The sequence below is a fragment of the Salvelinus fontinalis genome, chromosome 15, assembly GCF_029448725.1.
Source record: "Salvelinus fontinalis isolate EN_2023a chromosome 15, ASM2944872v1, whole genome shotgun sequence".
In the NCBI taxonomy this organism is placed as follows: domain Eukaryota; kingdom Metazoa; phylum Chordata; class Actinopteri; order Salmoniformes; family Salmonidae; genus Salvelinus; species Salvelinus fontinalis.
The window spans coordinates 42,281,232-42,304,815 of NC_074679.1; the positions used below are offsets into that span (position 1 = coordinate 42,281,232).

At 42.4% G+C, this 23,584-nt stretch overlaps 1 protein-coding gene across 3 annotated transcripts in view; it reads left to right on the plus strand.

Annotated features, from left to right (window-relative positions):
- Positions 1-23,584, plus strand: part of samd4a (sterile alpha motif domain containing 4A) — a 103,601-nt gene that overhangs the window by 56,058 nt on the left and 23,959 nt on the right. For 2 of the 3 annotated variants that reach the window (XM_055863877.1, XM_055863876.1), the window contains exons 4-9: positions 2,250-2,588; positions 17,599-17,708; positions 18,073-18,159; positions 19,705-19,960; positions 20,649-20,734; positions 21,906-22,024. In XM_055863877.1, coding sequence (XP_055719852.1) covers positions 2,250-2,588; positions 17,599-17,708; positions 18,073-18,159; positions 19,705-19,960; positions 20,649-20,734; positions 21,906-22,024 — 997 coding nt within the window. The remainder of the gene's footprint in view (positions 1-2,249; positions 2,589-17,598; positions 17,709-18,072; positions 18,160-19,704; positions 19,961-20,648; positions 20,735-21,905; positions 22,025-23,584) is intronic. The other variant, XM_055863878.1, reaches the window with a different exon arrangement.

Consider the following 23,584-nt stretch of genomic DNA (forward strand, 5'->3'; position numbering starts at 1 on the left):
TAGCTAAGGTTTTTCATCTTATGCCCAAATTAAGTAATTCTCTCTATTTTGATTGTATATTTATACCAGTTAAGTCATAGGGCTGTTATAGGCTACTCAGGAAGTGTTTAGGAATGAGATTTTATTGTTCAATATAGTTTATAAACAAAGGAAATGTTGATTATGGCAAAATGGAAATTGTGTGTTGAAAATTATGGAAATTTGACCCATAGAATGATCATTCTCTATTTTTATGACTGGACCATAGTACTCTATGATTGGCATATTCATAGAGTCTGCCAACCATAGAGTACTATGGTCCAGTCATGAAAATAGAGAATGATCTTTCAATGGGTCAAGTCTCCATATTTTTCAACAATGCAAACTTTCTACACACAATATTTCTACCCCCCCCCCCCCCCCGCCCGTCTGTCTCTGTCTCCGTCTCACCCCACCACACCCCACATGCGTACCTCCCTATCGCCATCCCAGGCACCACGTCCCATCCCTTACCCATGTAAGGTAGCCTTTGTGGAGAGTCTGTATTTAAGGAAAATGGCTAATATTTAGGGACTGGAACTTGTAATGTTAGCTGGCCACCTATTTTAAACCAGCCCATGAAGTCCTATACATAGCCAGGCTAACACAGTTAGTGGTGCCACATATGGGGAGAAAGAGACTGACAGGCGACACACACACACACACACACACACACACACACACACACACACACACACAGAGAGAGAAACACCGGCCGGACAGTGGGCACATTAAGCCGTCTCCAGTACATCTTATTTTTTTGCCTACGAAGCCAGCGTGCCCGCTCTGTCTACTGGGCATTTCCATCTAAATTGGAGTTCATAGGAGCATGTCAAATTGGGTGTTCAATGAAAGCGAAGAGTCTATATTTGTGACTTTTTATAAATTTTCTTGTTACAAAGTGGGATTAAAATTGATTTAATTGTCTTTTTTTTTGTCAACGATTTACACAAAATATTCTAATGTCAAAGTGGAACAAAAATTCGAACATTTTTATAAAAAAAATATATGAAAAGCGAAATGGGTCTATTATGATTGTTTCAGATTTGGTCTGTTCTGGACTAACCATATAATAGTCTTGTTTTGGGGTGGAACTCATTACCATAATAGCCACTGTGTAGAATAGTACCCAATTATGCAAAAGAAGGGTATTGCATATTTCTACATGTGTGTACCTATTCAGCATACATCACCATGAATATAATTATATTAATATCCATAATTATACATTTCTGTATAGATCAGGGACGCATGATGTAATTCCATTACCGCCATTCCTTCACTGGAAGTATAATCCACTTCAGCAACTGTAGTTCAATAGCCAAAATACATGTTTTCATCCTTGAGCATGCAGCATGCTTTTACCTCTCACTAGAGCCCCATCACTACTAGCCTACTTGCCTCTTGTCATAGCTGACACTCCATTCTTTCTGCAGACATCTTTTGATTCTTAATTCGGAGCAGATATTTAACAGAAATGTAGGAAAACGTGGTTGAATTCAAAACGGAGGGAGTTTTTACCGTAATTCTTTAACCAAGCATTGCATCTGCACAGTTCTTCCAGTACATGTGTTTTTGTGAAGTTTTCTGTGTAAATTGTTCAAAGTAGTCATTGTGCATAGAGTTGGAAATCAATGGTTTTTGTTTGGCATACATTTTAAAGTGAAATATCTAAATCGGCATAATTCCGTTACTGTGGAATTGTCCTACTCCAGCTACTTCTGGAATGTTCTGTGGCGCCATACAAGGTTTACCTGTTGTGTAGGTGTAAAAGCAGGGGTTAAGGTCTCCATCTCTCCCCTTCTCTTGCTCGCTTGTTTTTCAGACAAATAAAATAAATAGGACTAGTTGTGTTTTCTGTAACCCAACTGTGCTCAGCGGCCTCTTCAATCTAGCGACCTTTCGGTTACTGGCCCAACGCTTTAACCACTAGGCTACCTGCCACCCCTACTTCCTTCTGGTACAGAAAGACAGAAGCCTCTGGCTGGGAGAACAGTGTGTTGTGAATGGACATTATAATCATCAGTAAATTGGTTACAGTAGTAAAGTTGAGCTGGGGGCTAAGACTCAGGTCTGGTCTGGGCCTCACCATGCCTGTCTGTCCATGTCCCTACTAGTTCTCAAACTAACACAGTGTGTTATCATGGTAGTATCCTAGCAGAACTGAGCCCCTTTCTAACTGTCTGGGCCTCCCCACCCCCACCCTCCTGTCTCTTGTGTGTGTCTTGCAGTCCTGTTTGGCGGAGGCGGCGGGCAGCACAGTCCCCTGAAGCGTTCGGTGTCCCTTACCCCCCCGATGAGTGACGGCTCCTTGGCCGGTTCCTCCTCCTTGGGTTTGGGTCATGGCTGGCTCTCCCAGGAGGACCTGCGCGGGCCCCGGGGAGGAGGGGGGCTGGGGCTGGCCCCCACCGACCCCCACCACGCACCCCTCTCCCCCCAGAGCAGCGTAGCATCTTCGGGCAGTGGCGGCAGCGAGCACCTGGAGGACGCAGGTCTAGGAGGACGAGGTTGCTGTGGAGGAGGCTTGTACCGCAGCAGCACATTTCATAAGGAGGGCAGCGGCATGAGTGGTGAGTTCAGTACTCCACCGCTCTCATGCGTAGCGGACAGGCAGCCATGGGGGCTAGGGGGGTGGAGGGTGTTCACTTCAGGATGTCCCTCATCAATTGTTTGTTTTGAGGTGACCGCGTCTGCCCCTCAAATGCGTTTGATAGTTAGTTAGATTTTTAGTATAGTGACCCAGTCATTGATGAAAAAATAAGTTAAAAAAATTCCACGTCTATCAATGTCAGTTGGAACAGAGCTTTGTGTCCTGGTCTGAGACGGTTAAAACTTCTTATGGCTGCAGCCCGACGCCGGTACACTTATGACAACAGCCAGCTCAAGTGCAGGGCGCGAAATTCAAAATATATATATTTTTAAATATTTAACTTTCACACATTAACGAGTCCAATACAGCAAATGAAAGATACACATCTTGTGAATCCAGTCAACATGTCTGATTTTTAAAAATATTTTACAGCGAAAACACCACATATATTTATGTTAGCTCACCACCAAATACAAAAAAGGACAGACATTTTTCACAGCACAGGTAGCATGCACAAAGCCAATCTAACTAACCAAGAACCAACCAAACTAACCAACAAACAACTTCATCAGATGACAGTCTTATAACATGTTATTCAATAAATCTATGTTTTGTTCGAAAAAAATGTGCATATTTCAGGTATAAATCATAGTTTACATTGCAGCTACAATCAGAAGTAGCACCGAAGGGCCTCCCGGGTGGGGCAGTGGTCTAGGGCATTGCATCGCAGTGCTAACTGCGCCACCAGAGTCTCTGGGTTCGCCCCCAGGCTCTGTCGCAGCCGGCCGCGACCGGGAGGTCCGTGGGGCGACGCACAATTGGGCCAGCGTCGTCCGGGTTAGGGAGGGTTTGGCCGGTAGGGATTTCCTTGTCTCATCGCGCTCCAGCGACTCCTGTGGCGGGCTGGTCGCAGTGCGCGCTAACCAAGGGGGGCCAGGTGCACGGTGTTTCCTCCGACACATTGGTGCGGCTGGCTTCCGGGTTGGAGGCGCGCTGTGTTAAAGAAGCAGTGCGGCTTGGTTGGGTTGTGCTTCGGAGGACGCATAGCTTTCGACCTTCGTCTCTCCCGAGCCCGTACGGGAGTTGTAGCGATGAGACAAGATAGTAATTACTAGCGATTGGATACCACGAAAAATTGGGGAGAAAAGGGGATAAAAAATTTAAAAAGAAAGAAAAAAAAAAGAAGTTGCACTGAAAGGAGACAGAATAATTACAGACACCAACGTCAAATACCTAATTACTCATCATAAAACATTTCTGAAAAATACATAGTGTACAGCAATTGAAAGACAGGCATCTTGTGATTCCAGACAATATTTCCGATTTATCAAGTGTTTTACAGCGAAAACCCAATATAGCGTTATATTAGCTCACCACAATAGCCAAAAACACAAGCAATTTCCCAGTAGCAAAAGTAAGCGATCGTAACAAACAAGCAAAAGATATATAATTTTTGACTAACCTTGATTTTCTTCCTCAGATGACAGTCCTATAACATCAGGTTATACATACACTTATGTTTTGTTCGAAAATGTGCATATTTAGAGCTGAAATCAATGGTTACACCGTGTGCTAACTTAGCTACTTTTCCCCACTACGTCCGGATTTTTCCTGACACTTTTTCTGACACACATATTCTGACCAAATAGCTTCATAAACATAACTAAAAAATACATGTTGTATAGGAAATAATAGATATTTCTTAATGAAATCGCAGTGTTAGAATTCAAAAAAATTACTTCATTACGATATGCAGCTTCGGTATAGCTAGAGTACCCAAACGTTGGCCGCCGGCGACTAGTACAACATGTTCGACAGATATATGAAATAGCATCATAAAATGTTTCTTACTTTTGCTGATCTTTCATCAGAATGTTGGACAAGGTGTCCTTTGTCCAGAACAGTCGTTGTTTGGAATTAGAACGGACACTTTCCCTCTTCATTTAGCACGCGCGCTAGCCGGGTGGCACGAATCGCTCCATCGTCAACAAAGTCAGAGAACGGAACACGGCAAAACTCCCGAAAAAAAATTCAATAATCTGATTAAACTATATTGAAAAAACATACTTTATGATGATATGGTGACATGTATCAGATAAAATCAAAGCCGGAGATAGTAGTCGTCCATAACGGCAGCTAAACAGAAGGAAATTCCACTGTCCACCGCGCGCTCCTCAGAGTACCGGAAATGAGGGACACGTCATACAAAGAGCCTGTATTCCACGTCAGACCAAGATAAACATGACATTTCTTCTCTCACAGCCTCTTGACACCCAGGGGAAGGTCTATGAAGTACACGTAGACTCTTACGTTTCATGCGTTTTCTATCCAATAGTAATAATAATATGCATATTGTATGAGCAAGAATTGAGTATGAGGCCGTTTGAAATGGGCACATTTTATCTGGCTACTCAATACTGCCCCTGCAGCCCAAACAGGTTAAAGTGTTTTCTAGAATTTCCTCTAACATTATTTGTTAATGAGCATGGCGTTTTTTATATTATAGCATATTGGATGACTGTCATTCATATTCCATTCACCCAGCTCAATGAAACATCGATAGGTTTAGACTACTAAACTCAGCAAAAAAAGAAATCCTCCTCTCACTGTCAACTGCGTTTATTTTCAGCAAACTTAACATGTGTAAATATTTGTATGAACATAACAAGATTTAACAACAGACATAAACTGAACAAGTTCCACAGACATGTGACTAACAGAAATGGAATAATGTGTCCCTGAACAAAGGGGGGTCAAAATCAAAGTAACTATCTGGTGTCAGTATCTGGTGTGGCCACCAGCTGCAATAAGTACTGCAGTGCATCTCCTCCTCGTGGACTGCACCAGATTTGCCTGTTCTTGCTGTGAGATGTTACCCCACTCTCCCACCAAGGCACCTGCAAGTTCCCAGACATTTCTGGGGGGAATGGCCCTAGCCCTCATCCTCCGATCGAACAGGTCCCAGGCGTGAATGGGATTGAAATCCAGGCTCTTCGCTGGCCATGGCAGAACACTGATATTCCTGTCTTGCAGGAAATCACACACAGAACGAGTAGTATGGCTGGTGGCATTGTCATGTCAGGATGAGCCTGCAGGAAGGGTACCACATGAGAGAGGAGGATGTCTTCCCTGTAAAGCACAGCGTTGAGATTGCCTGCAATGACAACAAGCTCAGTCCGATGATGCTGTGACACACCGCCCCAGACCATGACGGACCCTCCACCCCCCAATTGATCCCGCTCCAGAGTACAGGCCTCGGTGTAACGCTCATTCCTTCAACGATAATCGTGAATCCGACCATCACCCCTGGTGAGACAAAACCGCAACTCGTCAGTGAAGAGCACTTTTTTTTCCAGTCCTGTCTGGTCCTGCAATGGTGGGTTTGTGCCCAACGTTGTTACCGGTGATGTCTGTTGAGGACCTGCCTTAAACAGGCCTACAAGCCATCAGTCTAGCCTCTCTCAGCCTATTATGGACAGTCTGAGCACTGATGGAGGGATTGGGCGTTCCTGGTGTAACTCGGGCAGTTGTTGTTGCCATCCTGTACTGCTGGGATGTACCGATCCTGTGTAGGTGTTGTTACACATGGTCTGCCACTGCGAGGATGATCAGCTGTCCGTCCTGTCTCCTGTCTTGCGCTGTCTTAGGCGTCTCACAGTACGGACATTGCAATTTATTGCCCTGGCCACATCTGCAGTCCTCATGTCTCCTTGCAGCATGCCTAAGGCAGGGACCCTGGGCATCTTTCTTTTGGTGTTTTTCATAGTCTGTAGAAAGACCTCTTTAGTGTCCTAAGTTTTCATAATTGTGACCTTAATTGCCTACCGTCTGTAAGCTGTTAGTGTCATAAATCCTGTTTGGGCTGCAAGCCCGACGTCGGTACAAATATGACAACAGCTGCAGGGCGCGAAATTCAAAATCTATTTTTTTTAAATATTTAACTTTCACACATTAACAAGTCCAATACAGCATTTGAAAGATAAACATCTTGTCAACATGTCCGATTTTTTAAAATGTTTTACAGAGAAAACACCACATATATTTATGTTAGCTCACCACCAAATAAAAAAGTGGACAGACACGTATGATTATGATTATGATGTATGAATTATGATTCAAGTAGCATGCACAAGCCAACCTAAATAACCTAGAACCAACCTAAAGAACCTAGAAAAAACTACCTCAGATGACAGTCCTATAACATGTTACACAATAAATCTATGTTTTGTTCATAAAATGTGCATAATTTTAGCTATAAATCAGTTTTACATTACTGCTCCCATCATTGCTACAGCATAGCTACAGTCTGAAATCACACGGGAGTAGCCAGAGAAAATACAGACACCAACGTCAACTACTAATTACACCTCATAAAACATTTCAGAAAAACATATGGTGGATAGCTAATGAAAGACAAATATCGTGTGAATAGAGCCAATATTTCCGATTTTTGAAGTGTTTTACAGCGAAAACACAATATATCGTTATATTAGCTTACAACATTAGCTAGCATACGGCAGCATTGATTCTAGTCAAGCGCTAGCATAGCACAGTTCGACAGATATATGAAAAAGCATCCCAAATTGGGTCCTTATCTTTGTTGATATTCCATCAGAATGTTGTAACGGGGTCCATTGTCCAGTACAGTCTTTAGTTGGGTTCCAGAACGAAATATTTCCCTCTTTGGTTAGCAAGCACAATGGCCGTGCGGCGCTAATCTGTCTTTCTTCAAAAAATTCTTCCGTCGCATCACATCTAAAGTCCAGAATAAATTGCAATAATATAATTAAAGTATATTGAAAAAACATACTTTAGGATGATTTTGTGACATGTATCAAATAATATCGTAGGCAGAGGTCATATTCACCTTTAACGAGCGTATTCCAGGAGCCGAGTCCAGGTTCTGCCTCGCGCCCGGAAAAAAAATTAAACTGCGCAGGTCTCACAAGAAGTTGTGGTGTTCAGCCCCTGAAAGAGATATTCGACTCCTTTCTTCTCTCACTTCCGCATTACACCCAGATGAAGGCGTGTGACGTGTTTCTATGGTCCTAAGTGACATGACCTTGTATAGACAAGGTCTTAAAGAGAGACATAGCATTTTGGAAATCTCAATTCTGGATAGGAAATGGGCTGTAAAAATAGTTCTGTTCAACTTAGAGAAATAATTCAAACGTTTTTAGAAACTATAGACTGTTTTCTATCCAATAATAGTAAATATATGCATATTGGAAGATCAAAAATTTCTTAAGAGGCCGTTTGAAAATGTGCGCATATTTTCCAGTTTTTTCAATATTCACCCTGCAGCCAGAAGAAGTTAACGACTGTTCCACAGGTGCATGTTCATTAATTGTTTAAGGTTCATTGAACAAGCATGGGAAACAGTGTTTAAACCCTTTACAATGAAGATCTGTGAAGTTATTTAGATTTTTACGAATTATCTTTGAAAGACAGGGTCCTGAAAAAGGGACATTTATTTTTTTACTGAGTTGACATGATACTTGAATTTGCCCTGTACCCATCATGAGGTTGCTACAACCTGGCCTGCAAATGAAAGTTGATAATGTAGTTGCACAGGTTCGAGAGACAAATTGTAGTAATCAAGGTGACATACACATTCAATACCATATTCAATACTGCCTTGCACACTCTTGCCTGCATCTGATCTGGTGTGCAATCATTAGTCCAAGCACTTTCAGTTCCGTTTTCCAACTTAAACAAGAGTTTCTGGTATTGGACAAATTCAGATAGGTCCCTGCCCGTTTTCTTCCGTTTGCTTCCGTGTTAAGAAACGTTTTGCAACAGAATTGGCAGAATGAATACACCCCTGATCACCGGCACACACAGTTCACAGCGAGGCTATATACAGGGGGTACCGGTACAGAGTCATTGTGCGGGGGAACTGGCTAGTCGAGGTAATTTAGGTAATATGTACATGTACAGTAGGTACAGGTAAAGTGACAATGCATAGGTAATAAACAAAGAGTAGCAGCAGCGTAAAAATGGGGGTGAGGGGGACAATGCAAATAGTCCGGGTAGCCATTAATTTAGCTGTTGGTTAGCTGTTTAGGAGTCTTATGGCTTTTGGGTAGAAGCTGTTAAGAAGCCTTTTGGACCTAGACTTGGCGCTCCGGTACCGCTTGCTGTGCGGTAGCAGAGAGAAAAGTCTGACTACGGTGGCTGGAGTCTTTGGCAATTTTTTGGGGCCTTCCTCTGACACTACCTGGTATAGAGGTCCTGGATGGCAGGAAGCGTGGCCCCAGTGATGTACTGGGCCGTATGCACTACACTCGGTCCTCCTTTTCCTGTAGTCCACAATCATCTCTGTTGTCTTGATCACGTTGAGGGAGAGGTTGTTATCCTGCCACCACACTGCCAGGTCTCTGACCTCCCTATAGGCTGTCTCATCGATGTCGGTGATCAGGCCTACCACTGTTGTGTCGTCGGCAAACTTAATGATGGTGTTGGAGTCGTGCTTGGCCATGCAGTCATGGGTGAACAGGGAGTACAGGAGGGGACTGAGCACGCACCCCCTAATCTATGGATTTCACATGACTGAGAATACAGATATTAATCTGTTGGTCACAGATACCTTTAAAAAAAGGTAGGCGCGCGGATCAGAAAACCAGTCAGTATCTGGTGTGACCATCATTTGTCTCATGCAGCGTGACACATTTCCATCACGTAGAGTTGATTAGGCTGTTGATTTTGGCCTGTGGAATGTTGCCCACTCATCATTGGCTATGCAAAGTTGATGAATTTTGGCGGGAACTGTAACACGCTGTCGTACACGTGAGTATGCAGGCCATGGAAGAACTGGGAAATGTTCAGCTTCCAAGCCGTGGGACTGTGCATTTATCATGCTGAAACATGAGGTGATGGCGGCGGATGAATGGCACGACAATAGACCTCAGGATCTCATCACGGTATCTCTGTGCATTGAAATTGCAATCAATGAAATGCAATTGTGTTTGTTGTCCGTAGCTTATGCCTTTCTATACCATAACCCCACTGGCACCATGGGGCACTCTGTTCACAACGTTGACATCAGGAAACCGCTCGCCCATACGACACAATACACGTGGTCTGCGGTTGTGAGGCTGGTTGGACGTACTGCCAAATTCTCTAAAACAAAGTTGGAGGCGGCTTATGGTAGAGAAATTAACATTTAAATTCTCTGGCAAGTGCTCTGGTGGACATTTCTCTAGTCAGCATGCCAAAGCAAGCTCCCTCAACTTCTGTGGCATTGTGTGACAAAACTGCACATTTTAGAGTGGCCTTTTATTGTCCCCAGCACAAGGTGCACCTGTGTAATGATCATGCTGTTTAACTTCTCTGCGCTACGGATCCCTTTAGCGGGATCATTTTCCTAAACAACCGCTGAATTGCAGGGCGCAAAATATTACTAAAAATATTTATAATCATGCACTCACAAGTGAAATATACAGAAACACAGTTTAGCTTGTTGTTAATCCACCTATCGTGTCAGATTTTGAAAATATGCTTTGCAGCGAAAGCAATCCAAGCTTTTGTGAGTGTATCAATCAATGCTAGAACAGCTAGCCCCAAATTAGCATGGTCACGAAAGTCAGAAAAGCAATAAAATGAATCGCTTACCTTTGATAATCTTCGGATGTTTGCACTCACGAGACTCCCAGTTACACAATAAATATTATTTTTGTTCGATAAATATTACTTTTATAACAAAAAAACGCCATTTGGGTTGCGCGTTATGTTCAGAAAACCACAGCCTCGTTCCGTTCGACGAAAATTCCAAAAAGTATCCGTAATGTTCGTAGAAACATGTCAAATGTTTTTTATAATCAATCGTCAGGTTGTTTTTTACAAACCTATTCAATAAAAGAGAGAAGAAAATGGAGAGCTACCCCTCTTGCGCGCGGGAACTAATCAAAGGACACCTGACTACTTTTGAAAAATCTCGCTCATTTTTCAAAATAAAAGCCTGAAACTATGTCTAAAGCCTGGTCACAGCCTGAGGAAGCCATTGGAAAAGGAATCTGGTTGATACCCCTTTAAATGGAAGAAAGACGGGCAAGGAAACACAGATTTAAAAAAAGGAAAATCACTTCCGTGTTAGATTTCCTCAGGTTTTCTCCTGCAGAATCAGTTTTGTTATACTCACAGACAATATTTTGACCGTTTTGGAAACTTTGGAGTGTTTTCTACCCTAATCTGTAAATTATATGCATATTCTACGATCTGGACCTGAGAAATAGTCCGTTTACCTTGGGAATGTTATTTACATTTTTTTTTTTTAAGAATCTGACCCCTAGCGTCAAGAGGTTAATCAGCTTCTTGATATGCCTCACCTGTCATGTGGATGGATTATCTTGTCAACGGAGAAATGCTCACTAACAGGGATATAAAGAAATTTGTGCACAAAATTTGAAAGAAATAAGCTTTTTGTGCATATGGAACATTTCTGGGATATTTTTTTATTTCAGTTTATGAAACATGGGACTAACACTTTACATGTTGCGTTCATATTTTTGCTATTTATCAATAATGTTTTGTTGTTGCATTTTACTGCCGAAAATACTGTTATAGAAGCCATTTCCTTAGTATGTGACTTCAGAGGTCACCATGTCGGAGACGTGGGTGCTCAGGATGATAGTTTCTCACTAGTAATTACCAGTTTGAGGGCCGTTCAAGTGGATTTTTCCCAGTCATGTGGGCTGTCCCTGTTAAGTAAGCGCAACACAGGGTGCATTGGCTAATTAACTGAAAGCTTTCGCTTGCTTATATAAAGTGGGTACTACTTGTTTGCTGAAATGGATGCAAGAGGAAAGTTCATAACGTGGCTCGGGCACTTTCACGAGGTACTGAAACACCCTATTCTCACCCACTGAGAATGGGCGCATTTCCGCGGCTATAAAAATACTTACAAAAATATATAAACATAGTAGAGGTCGACCGATTTATGATTTTTCAACGCCGATACCGATTTATTGGAGGACCAAAAAAGCCGATACCGATTAATCGGACGATTTATTTATTTATTTATTTATTTGTAGTAATGACAATTACAACACTTATTTTAACTTAATATAATACATCAATACAATCTATTTAGCCTCAAATAAATAATGAAACATGTTCAATTTGGTTTAAATAATGCAATAACAAAGTGTTGGAGAAGAAAGTAAAAGTGCAATATGTGCCATGTAAGAAAGCTAACGTTTAAGTTCCGTGCTCAGAACATGAGAACATATGAAAGCTGGTGGTTCCTTTTAACATGAGTCTTCAATATTCCCAGGTAAGAAGTTTTTGGTTGTAGTTATTATAGGACTATTTCTCTCTATACGATTTGTATTTCATATACCTTTGACTATTGGATGTTCTTATAGGCACTTTAGTATTGCCAGTGTAACAGTGTAGCTTCCATCCCTCTCCTCGCCCCTACCTGTGCTCGAACCAGGAACACATCGACAACAGCCACCCTCGAAGCAGCGTTACCCATGCAGAGCAAGGGGAACAACTACTCCAAGTCTCAGAGCGAGTGACGTTTGAAACGCTATTAGCGCGCACCCCGCTAACTAGCTAGCCATTTCACATCGGTTACACCAGCCTAATCTCGGGAGCATTCATTCAAACAGCACTTTCGTGCGTTTTGTCAGCAGCTCTTCACAATGCTTCAAGCATTGCGCTGCTTGTCACAAGCAGTCACAACCAGTCACAAGCAGCGCAATGCTTGAAGCATTGTGAAGAGCTGCTGACAAAACGCACGAAAGTGCTGTTTGAATGAATGCTTACAAGCCTGCTGGTGCCTACCATTGCTCAGTCAGACTGCTCTATCAAATCATAGACTTAATTATAACATAATAACACACAGAAATACGAGCCTTAGGTCATTAATATGGTCGAATCCGGAAACTATCATCTCGAAAACAAAACGTTTATTCTTTCAGTGAAATACGGAACCGTTCCGTATTTTATCTAACGGGTGGCATCCATAAGTCTAAATATTCCTGTTACATTGCACAACCTTCAATGTTATGTCATAATTACGTAAAATTCTGGCAAATTAGTTGAGCCAGGCGGCCCAAACTGTTGCATATACCCTAACTCTGCGTGCAATGAACGCAAGAGAAGTGACACAATTTCACCTGGTTAATATTGCCTGCTAACCTGGATTTCTTTTAGCTAAATATGCAGGTTTAAAAATATATACTTGTGTATTGATTTTAAGAAAGGCATTGATGTTTATGGTTAGGTACACGTTGGAGTAACGAAAGTCCTTTTTCGCGAATGCGCACCGCATCGATTATATGCAACGCAGGGACACGCTAGATAAACTAGTAATATCATCAACCATGTGTAGTTATAACTAGTGATTATGATTGATTGATTGATTGTTTTTTATAAGATAAGTTTAATGCTAGCTAGCAACTTACCTTGGCTTCTTACTGCATTCGCGTAACAGGCGGGCTCTTAGTGAGGCAGGTGGTTAGAGCATTGGACTAGTTAACCGTAAGGTTGCAAGATTGAATACCTGAGCTGACATGGTAAAAATCTGTCGTTCTGCCCCTGAACAAGGCAGTTAACCCACCGTTCCTAGGCCATCATTGAAAATAAGAATGTGTTCTTAACTGACTTGCCTAGTTAAATAAAGGTGTAAAAAAATTGACACAAAATTGGCGTCCAAAAATACCGATTTCCGATTTGTTATGAAAACTTGAAATCGGCCATTCCGATTAATCGGTCGACCTCTAAAACATAGCATACCAATCGCTCTTGTCATTTCTTTAGACCGGTCAGAATCTGCTGCCAAGGGTTGCTTGAATGTGGAGGGGAGACGTTGTTGTGGTGTTTGTTTGCGTTTCCGTCTTGCGCTTGCATACTGGGGTGACGGCGGCGTAAGTGTGTCAACATACACAGAGTGTTCAAAACATCTTTCCATGACATAACTTTCACCTGGTCAGTATATGATTCCGTATTGATGTCACTTGTTAAATCCATCCAGGAGACCGGTTAACCTGTCTAGGATCAGCGTGGCGCTAGCGGCACACCCCCCCCCCCCCCACTGAAAAACCAGTGCCGCGAAATTCAAAAAAAATATTTTTTTTAAATATTTAACTTTCACACATTAAAGTCCAATACAGCTAATGAAAGACACAGATCTTGTGAATCCAGTCAACATTTCCGATTTTTAAAATGTTTTACAGGGAAGACACAATATGTAAAGATGTACATCTATTACCTAAAAACACATTAGCATAATCCACCATCTTTTATTTGTCCACCAACACCAGTAGCCATCACCAATTCGGCTAAACTAAGATATTTATAGCCCCTAACCAACAAAAAAACTCATTAGATGACAGTCTGATAACATATTTATGGTATGGGATAGGTTTTGTTAGAAAAAAGTGCATATTTCAGGTATATGGCATAGTTTACAATTGCACCCACCATCACAAATGGACTAGAATAATTACAATGAGCAACGTGTTTACCTAACTACTAATCATCAAACATTTCGTAAAAATACACAGCATACACGAATCGAAAGACACAGATCCTGTGAATACAGACAATATTTCAGATTTTCTAAGTGTCTTACAGCGAAAACACAATAAATCGTTATATTAGCTTAGCACATAGCAATTAGCAGCCCAGCATTGATTCTAGCCAAAGTGAGCGATAACGTCAACATCGCCAAAATATATGAATTCTTTCACTAACCTTCTCAGAATTCTTCCGATGACACTCCTGTAACATCACATTACAACATGCATATACAGTTTGATCGAAAATGTTTATATTTAGTCACCAAAATCATGGTTAGACAATGTGAAATGTAGCTCAGCTGGTCAGAAAATGTCCTTGCGCCACTTAGACAGTGATCTACTCTTATACATAAATACTCATAAACGTGACTAAAAAATATAGGGTGGACAGGGATTGATAGACAATTTAATTCTTAATACAATTGCGTTATTACATTTTTTAATTTATCCTTACTTTTCAATACAGTTTGCGCCAAGCGAAGCTACGTCAAAAAACATGGCGTCCTAAGCCACTAAAATGTTTCGACAGAAACACGATTTATCATAATAAAAATGTCCTACCTTGAGCTGTTCTTCCATCAGTATCTTGGGCAAAGGATCCTTTCTTGGGAGAAATCGTCTTTTGGTGGAAAGCTGTCCTCTTGCCATGTGGAAATGTCAACTGCGTTCGGGATGAACTGAAAAGCGTGCCCAACTTTTCACATCGTTGCAAAAATAAATGTCCCAAAATCGCACTAAACGGATATAAATTGCTATAAAACGCTTTAAATTAACTACTTTATGATGTTTGTAACTCCTATAACGAGTGAAAAGATGACCGGAGAAATGTAACAGGCTAAACTAACGCTTGGAACAGGAGAGGGTCGGTGTCTTCCACGCGCGTTACGCAGCAAGAAAAGACTTGCTAGCTTCAGGGTTTTTTCATTTGTAGGGCCTGTGAACGCGCAATCGACCCCGTTGGAATCGTCATCACGTAAAGGCATCCAGGGGAAGACGTAAGAAGTGTCCGTATAGTCATAGCAACGACAGTGCCCTTTTAAATGACTTCAGAAGAGTGGCCAACATTTCTCAAATCTGACTCCATGTCAGGGAAATTACTGTAGAATGGGCTCTGTTCCACTTAGAGACAAAATTTCAACTCCTATAGAAACTATAGACTGTTTTCTATCCAATAATAATAATAATATGCATATTGTACGATCAAGGATTTTGTGGGAAGCCGTTTAAAAAATTAGCCAAATTAGCATAAGTAGTCTAAACAGCGCCCCCATCCCCAACAGGTTAAAGAAGGATTTGCCTTGAGACTATTACCATTCAGAGGTTTAATGGGCAAGACGAAAGACTTGTCTTTTGGAAGGGGGATTTACATTTTAGTAATTTAGCTTATCCAGAGCGACTTGCAGTAATGAGTGGATACATTGTTGTACTTGGTAGTAGGTGCGCGCCGGTTTGAGTGTGTCAAGAACAGCAATGCTGCTGGGGTTTTCACGCTCAACAGTTTCCCGTGTGTATCAAGAATGGTTCACCACCCAAAGGACATCCAGCCAACTTGACACAACTGTGGGAAGCAATGGAGTCAACATGGGCCAGCATCCCTGTGGAACGCTTTCAACACCTTGTGGAGTGCATGCCCCGACGAATTGAGGCTGTTCTGAGGGCAAAAGGGCAACTCAATTTTAGGAAGATGTTCCTAATGTTTTGTACAGGTGTTGGCAACTGCAAAGAATATTCTCGTTGAGCGTGGCGACATACTGTTAATGTTTTATTCACAACTCTTTGTCCATCGCCGTTGTAATCTACTGGGAAGCCAAAATGTTCCCGTACTGGAGATTTAACGATGATGGAGATCCTCCAATTCTGGTTTATCGACCCCACCAATCGCCATCGGACAGAACTAAGTTCCCTGCTGCGCCTCACAAATGGACAGTTTGAAATGTGCCAATTCAGATTTTAACTTTGATTATAATGTGAGCGAGCATTGGCTCTAGTTGTTATAACGGAATATTCTGAAATGTTTTTTCAGTTCAGATTTACTCAACAAACATAGGCCTACAATGCAGCGTAGGCATAGCCTATAGACCTAGTGTTTATATTTTGTACATTTTTATTTTTTTAAATATATTAATTCGGGTTCACAGTGCAGACCGAACCGAGGTCCCCATACCTAACAGTTCGGTACGAATACGTGTACCGTTACACCCCTACTGGTGACTTTTGGGTCAAGTTGTGATTGGTTGGTTTGGTTGGCCCCCGCCACAATTGTGTCCTCGGCCTAAGGAAGCAACATGCTCCTTTCCAGGTGTTCACAAGCCACCCCCTTTTCCCAGCTTCCCTTTCTTTGAAATGAACATCCCATCTGTTGTGACATAATACTGAATTTAGCCTATGGAATAGCAACACATTGGTCACATTTAATTGTGATTTGTGGATGATTGTGTTTGTTTTTATTTAACATAGTCCTGTCTTGTCTGTGCAAGCACTTGAGTACATGGGGCAATAGGAAACAAGACCCCGTTGCTTGGTATTTTAAATTGTTATGCGCCACCACCGCTCATGTTAAGGGCTCCAATATGGCTTGACTAGCGACGACAGAGTACTGTCAGGACAGGAGCGTCTTATCGGTCTCTGATGTTGCCTTTCTAGGGTGGCTTTCTAGAAGACCCTGTTGCATGCGCAGTCTCAGGACACAGATACAGTGACATCTGGTTCCTAGTGTACCCCGTATAACCTTGGACCGTTACCAATATACACAAGTTTGCATAAGCAGTCCTAAGCATCTGGGCTCCTATTCAGAATATATCTCTGACTAGGAGTGCTGATCTAATCCATATACTCTTATTCGTTACAGTCTAAAAGGCTAAACTGATCCTGTATCAGCACTCCTACTCCGAAACGTTGTGAACACGGGCATGATTGGTACAACCAGCTAATGGTGGAGTTTTCTGGTATTGTTTGCCTTTGCTTGGGGTCAATGTGTTTGCCCTTTTCTAGTAGAAAGAAGGCTGTTTTAGGCTCGGTGTGGCGCACACCGTTAAAGTACTGTGTTACCAATACATTATGATGTGACAATGAAATGTGATTTAAAGCAGTAAAATAAAATACTTCTCAGGTAATTGACATTCACACTCACCACATAACATACAAGGCAAACGAAAGAACCAGAACCCCTTAGCTAGCGACCGACACACGAGGCGGTCTAAAAAGGGCCATGGTCTCAGTGTTTTACATCACGGCTTTGACTGGAAAGATAAGAGTTGAAGGGATAAATCCCTATTGGCCCAGGTCCAAAGTAGTCCACTAAATAGGGAATAGGATGCCATTTGGGACCTGGTCTAAGTCTGAGACACTGGGAGAGTTTCAATGGGGCGAGGGAATGTCAGAAAGGACACTCATGTCAGTGTCATTACATTGACTTGCCACAGCTGTGCCTGAGACATTTGTCTGACGTGTGTGTGCCTACAGATGTGCCTGCCTGGCTGAAAAGCCTCCGTCTCCACAAGTACGCGGCTCTATTCTCCACCATGACGTACGACGAGATGATGCTACTGACCGAACAACAGCTGGAATCGCAGGTCAGTAGCAACAAGGAATACCTAAGGAAACATACTAGGAACATAAAGGCAATTTTAAGGAATTGTTACGGTAGTGAAAGTCTGTCTCCAGTTTCTAGTGCTGTACTTTTGTTGTCTTCCTCAAAGAGCTGATAGACATGAATCAGTATTTTAAGTGTTGTAACGGGATGTTATAAAGGCTCGTTCGTGCTTATAACAAGTTATAAAGTAGTGTTCTTTTTTTTTTTATGGGAGGCTTTAAGTAAAATGATTCAGAACACGGTGATGAATTACCCTTTTCATTATGTATCTCTTTAACTTGTCGTTGGTGTGTGTTTGTGGTGAAGGAATGTTGAAAGAGTGAAATGATATTTATTTTCTGCAGAATGTCACCAAAGGGGCGCGCCACAAGATAGTCATCAGCATCCAGAAGCTGAAAGAGCGTCAGAACATGCTGCGCTGCCTAGAGAAGGTCAGTGGTGCAAGCTGTCAACTTCTTAGGTTAAGTAAGTTGTCACGAAGCTTCTACAATGTCTTGCTAAGTGAGGCCCAATCCCAAATCAACCCCTGAACACTACTCCCTATGCACTTATTGAAATCTAAGAACATTTGATAGGTATAAGTAATATGGTATTGCTTACACCTGCCAAATCCTCTCAGATCTGTGACAGTCGGGGTCAATTTGGGATTGGGACTGAGTGAAATAGGCAGACAATTGGGGTCAGCGTTTCACTTCCTGTCTAAAGGATCGGTCAACTGAAGTTTGGGCAGTTGCTCTTTCTCTTTTTCCTCTCTTCGTCTGTGCTGAGTGGAAAAGACTTGACAGGTAAAAACAATACACTATGTCTGAAAACCTGACTAGGTGTCTAGTCATGAGGAAGAGGTCCAAGTGAGAGGCCTTGGATCCTTCCATTTCTCTTCGAGAGGGATTGAGGAAACGAGGCTGGAGGAAGAAGCAAAGATTCGACTGCTAGTAATGTTTTTTAGACACAGCCACGGTAGCTCATCATTTGATGGCTTGCTCACCTGTCAGTTATCTTAGATCAGTACAGATGAAGAGGACACGGGTAGAGAAAATACACTTTTTTAGACTATTCTGAAAGAGGGTCCATTTATCCAGGAAGATAACGTCTGGGCCCTGTCTCCTATAAGGGTCTCGGACAATGGCTGTCAAGGTCACAGCGGGCTGTCTTCTCTTATTGGGCCTTCTAATTTCAAGCCTGACCTTTTCACCAGGTGCTCTTCGTTCTAAAATGTGCTTCTGCGCCACATTTGTAGGGTTTGGGGGTGAAACAAGACACCTGTTGCTTGGTGTCTCGAGTTTTTATGCGCTCGCTTGCCGCTCATGTTAAGGGCTCAGATATGGATTTGACTTCCGGCAGCAGTACTGGACAGGGGACACAGACGATGCATACAAAATGGCACCCTATTCCCTATAGTGAACTACTTTTGACCAGAGTCTAAATTTGTGGAGCGCTGGTCAAAAGTAGTGCACTATATAGGGGATCGGATGTATTTTGGGATGCAGGCAGACCGGACAGGACAGAAGCGAAACGTGTGTATTTTTGCAATTGCTTTATTTTTCCTCGTCATCACATGACTGATGAGGTCGGCGAGCGCTTCCTCCCTTTCATGTCCAAAAGATCCCGCCGCCTGACAGCCGCTGTTATAGAAAGGACTCTGACGGAGACTTCTAGAATGATCCTCCTCTGAATAGGGCTATGAGTATTTGTCCGGAACTGTTTGGTACCATATGTCTCTTTTGATGTTAAAGAAGCACCGTCATTATAGATCATGCTGACTCATTTCCTTTTTCCCTTCTCTCTGCTATACCTCCTCCTCCCCTGCTCTCCTCTCTTTCACTTCATCTTTACTGTACCCCTTTGTGACCTTCCCTCTCTTGCTCCCATTCCTTAATTCTCTCTCCTTCTATCCCTTTGTTTCCTCCCCCTTCCTTTTCTCTCTCTATCACATTCTCACATTCTCTTTCCCTTTAATTTTCTCTCTCCTTTCCCAGGACGTGTTGGAAGGGGGTAACCTGCGCACCCCTCTTGCCGAGCTCCACCAGATGATCCTGACGCCCATCAAGGCGGTGGCCAGCGACGAGTCGTTGCCCTCCTCGACCACACAGCAACCCCTGTTGAGCCTTGAGGGGAAGAGCAGCGCCGCCCCGGGGTCTCACCTGGCCCCCGGAGGAGGGGAAGGGGAAACGGGGGCTACCCTCATCGCCGAGGGGGACATCCCCGGCCAGTTCACCCGCGTCATGGGCAAAGGTAGAGGATCTAGTCCCATAGATTGGGAAGTTAAATTGTCGTAACGTTGTCACATTTGTGTGATAGACTGCACAGAAAGAAACCAAACACCTGGGGTCACAATCTGGTCACTATTTAACTCCAAAACCATTTTTTTCATTAGTCCACCATTGATATGGTCCCAAATAATATTATAATTTTGCCTAATAGGAAGCCTGTGTTGACTTAAGGAAAGGTTTCGTGATGATGATACAAAACACAACTTCATAAGGCTTCTTGCGTTTACTTGTTTTTGGGCATTAGGAGACTGAAAGCGATATAACTTGAAAACTGAATGTGGACATGCAACATTTTATTTGGCTATCGGAAACGGATTAATGAAACACATACTAAAATAAGACAGCCCTTAGCCGTTGTATATTGGCCATATACCATACCATCGGGCCTTATTGCTTAATTCTAGTATGTGGGCGTTTTGGTTTCTTGACTTCCCATAGACTTCCCTTCCTCTCCCTAACCACCTCAGTGCTATGTACTGAGCAAACAGAGGACATTTTGGAAGAAATGTGGAATATGGAAATCAGTGTGGCCACGTTTCTCCTTGCTCAAACCCTGTGTCCTTAAATCCCCCTGCTTTGAGGAAACTAATTCACCCGCTCTCTTTTTCTTTCTTTTTCTACCCTCTTCTCTCTCTCCTCTCTCTCTCCAGTTTGCACACAGCTCCTGGTGTCCAGGCCAGATGAAGAGAACATCAGCTCCTACCTGCAGCTCATTGACAAGTGCCTTCTGCACGAGGTACACACACACACAGAGAGAGAGAGAGATAATACTTTTCTTTATACAGTTCTTCAGACCCTTATTTATATAATGGGTGAATGTATCACATTAGAGCAGCAGTTGCCATCTACATTTCAAGGGGAAACTGACTCTGCCTTTGTGTGTGTGTGTTCATAACCTCACAGTATTCTAGACATATGTTACATTCTGTATCAGCTCAAGTGTGAAAGATGGATATTGGAAAATGTTAAAAAAAATACAAAGGTATACTGAACAAAAATGTAAACGCAACACGCAACCATTTCAACGCTTTTACTGTGTTACAGTTCATATAAAGAAATCAGTCAATTTAAATAAATTCATTAGGCCCTAATCTATGGATTTCACATTACTGGGCAGGGGCACAGCCATGGGTGGGCATAGACCCACCCACTTGGGCGCCAGGCCCACCCACTGGGGAGCAAGCCCAGACAATCAGAATGTGTTTTTCTCCACAAAAGGGCATTATTACAGACAGAAATACTCTTCAGTTTCATCAGCTGTCCCGGGTGACTGGTCTCATACGATCCCGCAGGTGAAGAAGCTGGATGTGGAGGTCCTGGGCTGGCGTGGTTACACGTGGTCTGTGGTTGTGAGGCCAGTTGGACGTACTGTCAAATTCTCTAAAACGACGTATGGTAGAGAAATTAACATTCAAATCTCTGGCAACAGCTCTGGTGTACATTCCTGTAGTCAGCATGCCAATTGCATGCTCCCTCAACTTGAGACATCTGTGGCATTGTGTTGTGTGACAAAACTGCACATTTTAGAGTGGCCTTTTATTGTCACTATAAGTCGTTTTGTACTGTGTAATGATCATGCTGTTTAATCAGCTTCTTGATATGCCACACCTGTCAGGTAGATGGATTATCTTGGCAAAGGAGAAAATGCTCACGAACAGGGATGTAAACAAATTTGTGCACACATTTTAGAGAAATAAACGTATTGTGTGTATGGAAAATTTCTGGGATATTTTATTTCAGCTACATGTTGCGTTTATATTTTTGTTCAGTATATTTCTAGTGTAGTTGGGCCATAAAAAAATAAAAATAAACAAACAAAGCTGAACTGCAAAACCCGAAGTCATGGTCTTTCTCCTACTCTTTGGCCCTGCAACCTCTCCTTTCCCCTTTCCCCTCTCCTCGCTCAGGCGTTCACTGAGACACAGAAGAAGCGGCTGTTGTCATGGAAACAGCAGGTGCAGAAGCTGTTCCGCTCGTTCCCCAGGAAGACTCTCCTGGACATGGCGGGCTACCGGGCGCAGAGGAGGTAGATTAGACCCTACACACACACACACACACACACACACAAATGGATACCCATAGACAAAGATATGTATATACACACTATATACACAAAAGTTTGGGGTCATTGTTTTTGAAAGAGAACCACATTTTTTTTGTCCATTAAAATAACATCAAATTGATCAGAAATACATTGTTAATGTTGTAAATGACTATTGTAGCTGGAAACAGCAGATTTTTTATGGAATATCTACACCGGCGTACAGAGGCCCATTATCAGCAACCGTCACGCCTGTGTTCCAAATGGCACGGTGTGTTAGCTAATCCAAGTTTATAATTTTAAAAGGCTAATTGATCATTAGAAAACTATTTTGCAATTATGTTAACACAGCTGAAAACTGTCGTCCTGATTTTAAAGAAGCAATAAAACTGGCCTTCTTTAGACTAGTTGAGTATCTGGAGCATCAGCATTTATGGGTTAGATTACAGGCTCAAAATGGCCAGAAATAAAGAACTTTCTTCTGAAACTCATCAGTCTATTCTTGTTTTGAGAAATGAAGGCTATTCTATGCGAGACATTGCCAAGAAACTGAAGATCTGGTACAACGCTGTGTACTACTCCCTTCACAGAACAGCGCAAACTGGCTCTAACCAGAATAGAAAAAGGAGTAGGAGGCCCCAGTGCACAACTGAGCAAGAGGACAAGTACATTAGAGTGTCTAGTTTGAGACTGGCAACTTCATTAAATAGTACCCGCAAAACACCAGTCTCAACGTCAACAGTGAAGGGGCGACTCCAGGATGCTGGCCTTCTAGGCAGAGTTGCAAAGAAAAAGCCATATCTCAGGCTGGCCAATAAAAATAAAAGATTAAGATGGGCAAAAGAACACAGACACTGGACAGAGGAACTCTGCCTAGAAAGCCAGCATCCCGGAGTCGCATCTTCACTTTTGAACGGTAATGTATATACAAAAAAAGTATGTGAACCCTTTGGAATTACCTGGATTTCTGCATAAATTGGTTTTCAAATGTTGTTTGTCTATATTGAATACATCATTTAAACATTCATAGTGTAGGTTGGAAAAAGTATGTGAACCCCTAGGCTAATGACTTCTCCAAAAGCTAATTGCAGTCAGGAGTTACTGAACCTGGATTTCAATCAATGAGACGAGATTTGAGTTTTCTATTCACAGGAAGCATTGCCTGATGTGAGAATCATGCCTTGAACAAAAGAGATCTCAGAAGAATTGTTGACTTGCATAAAGCTGGAACGGGTTACAGAATTATCTCAAAGTCTTGATGTTCATCAGTCCACGGTAAGACAAATAGTCTATAAATGGAGAAAGTTCAGCACTGTTGCTACTCTCCCTAGGAGTGGCTGTCCTACGAAGATGCCTGAAAGACCACTGCACAGAATGTTCAATCAATCAATCAATCAATTTTATTTTATATAGCCCTTCGTACATCAGATAATATCTCGAAGTGCTGTACAGAAACCCAGCCTAAAACCCCAAACAGCTAGAATGCAGGTGTAGAAGCACGGTGGCTAGGAAAAACTCCCTAGAAAGGCCAAAACCTAGGAAGAA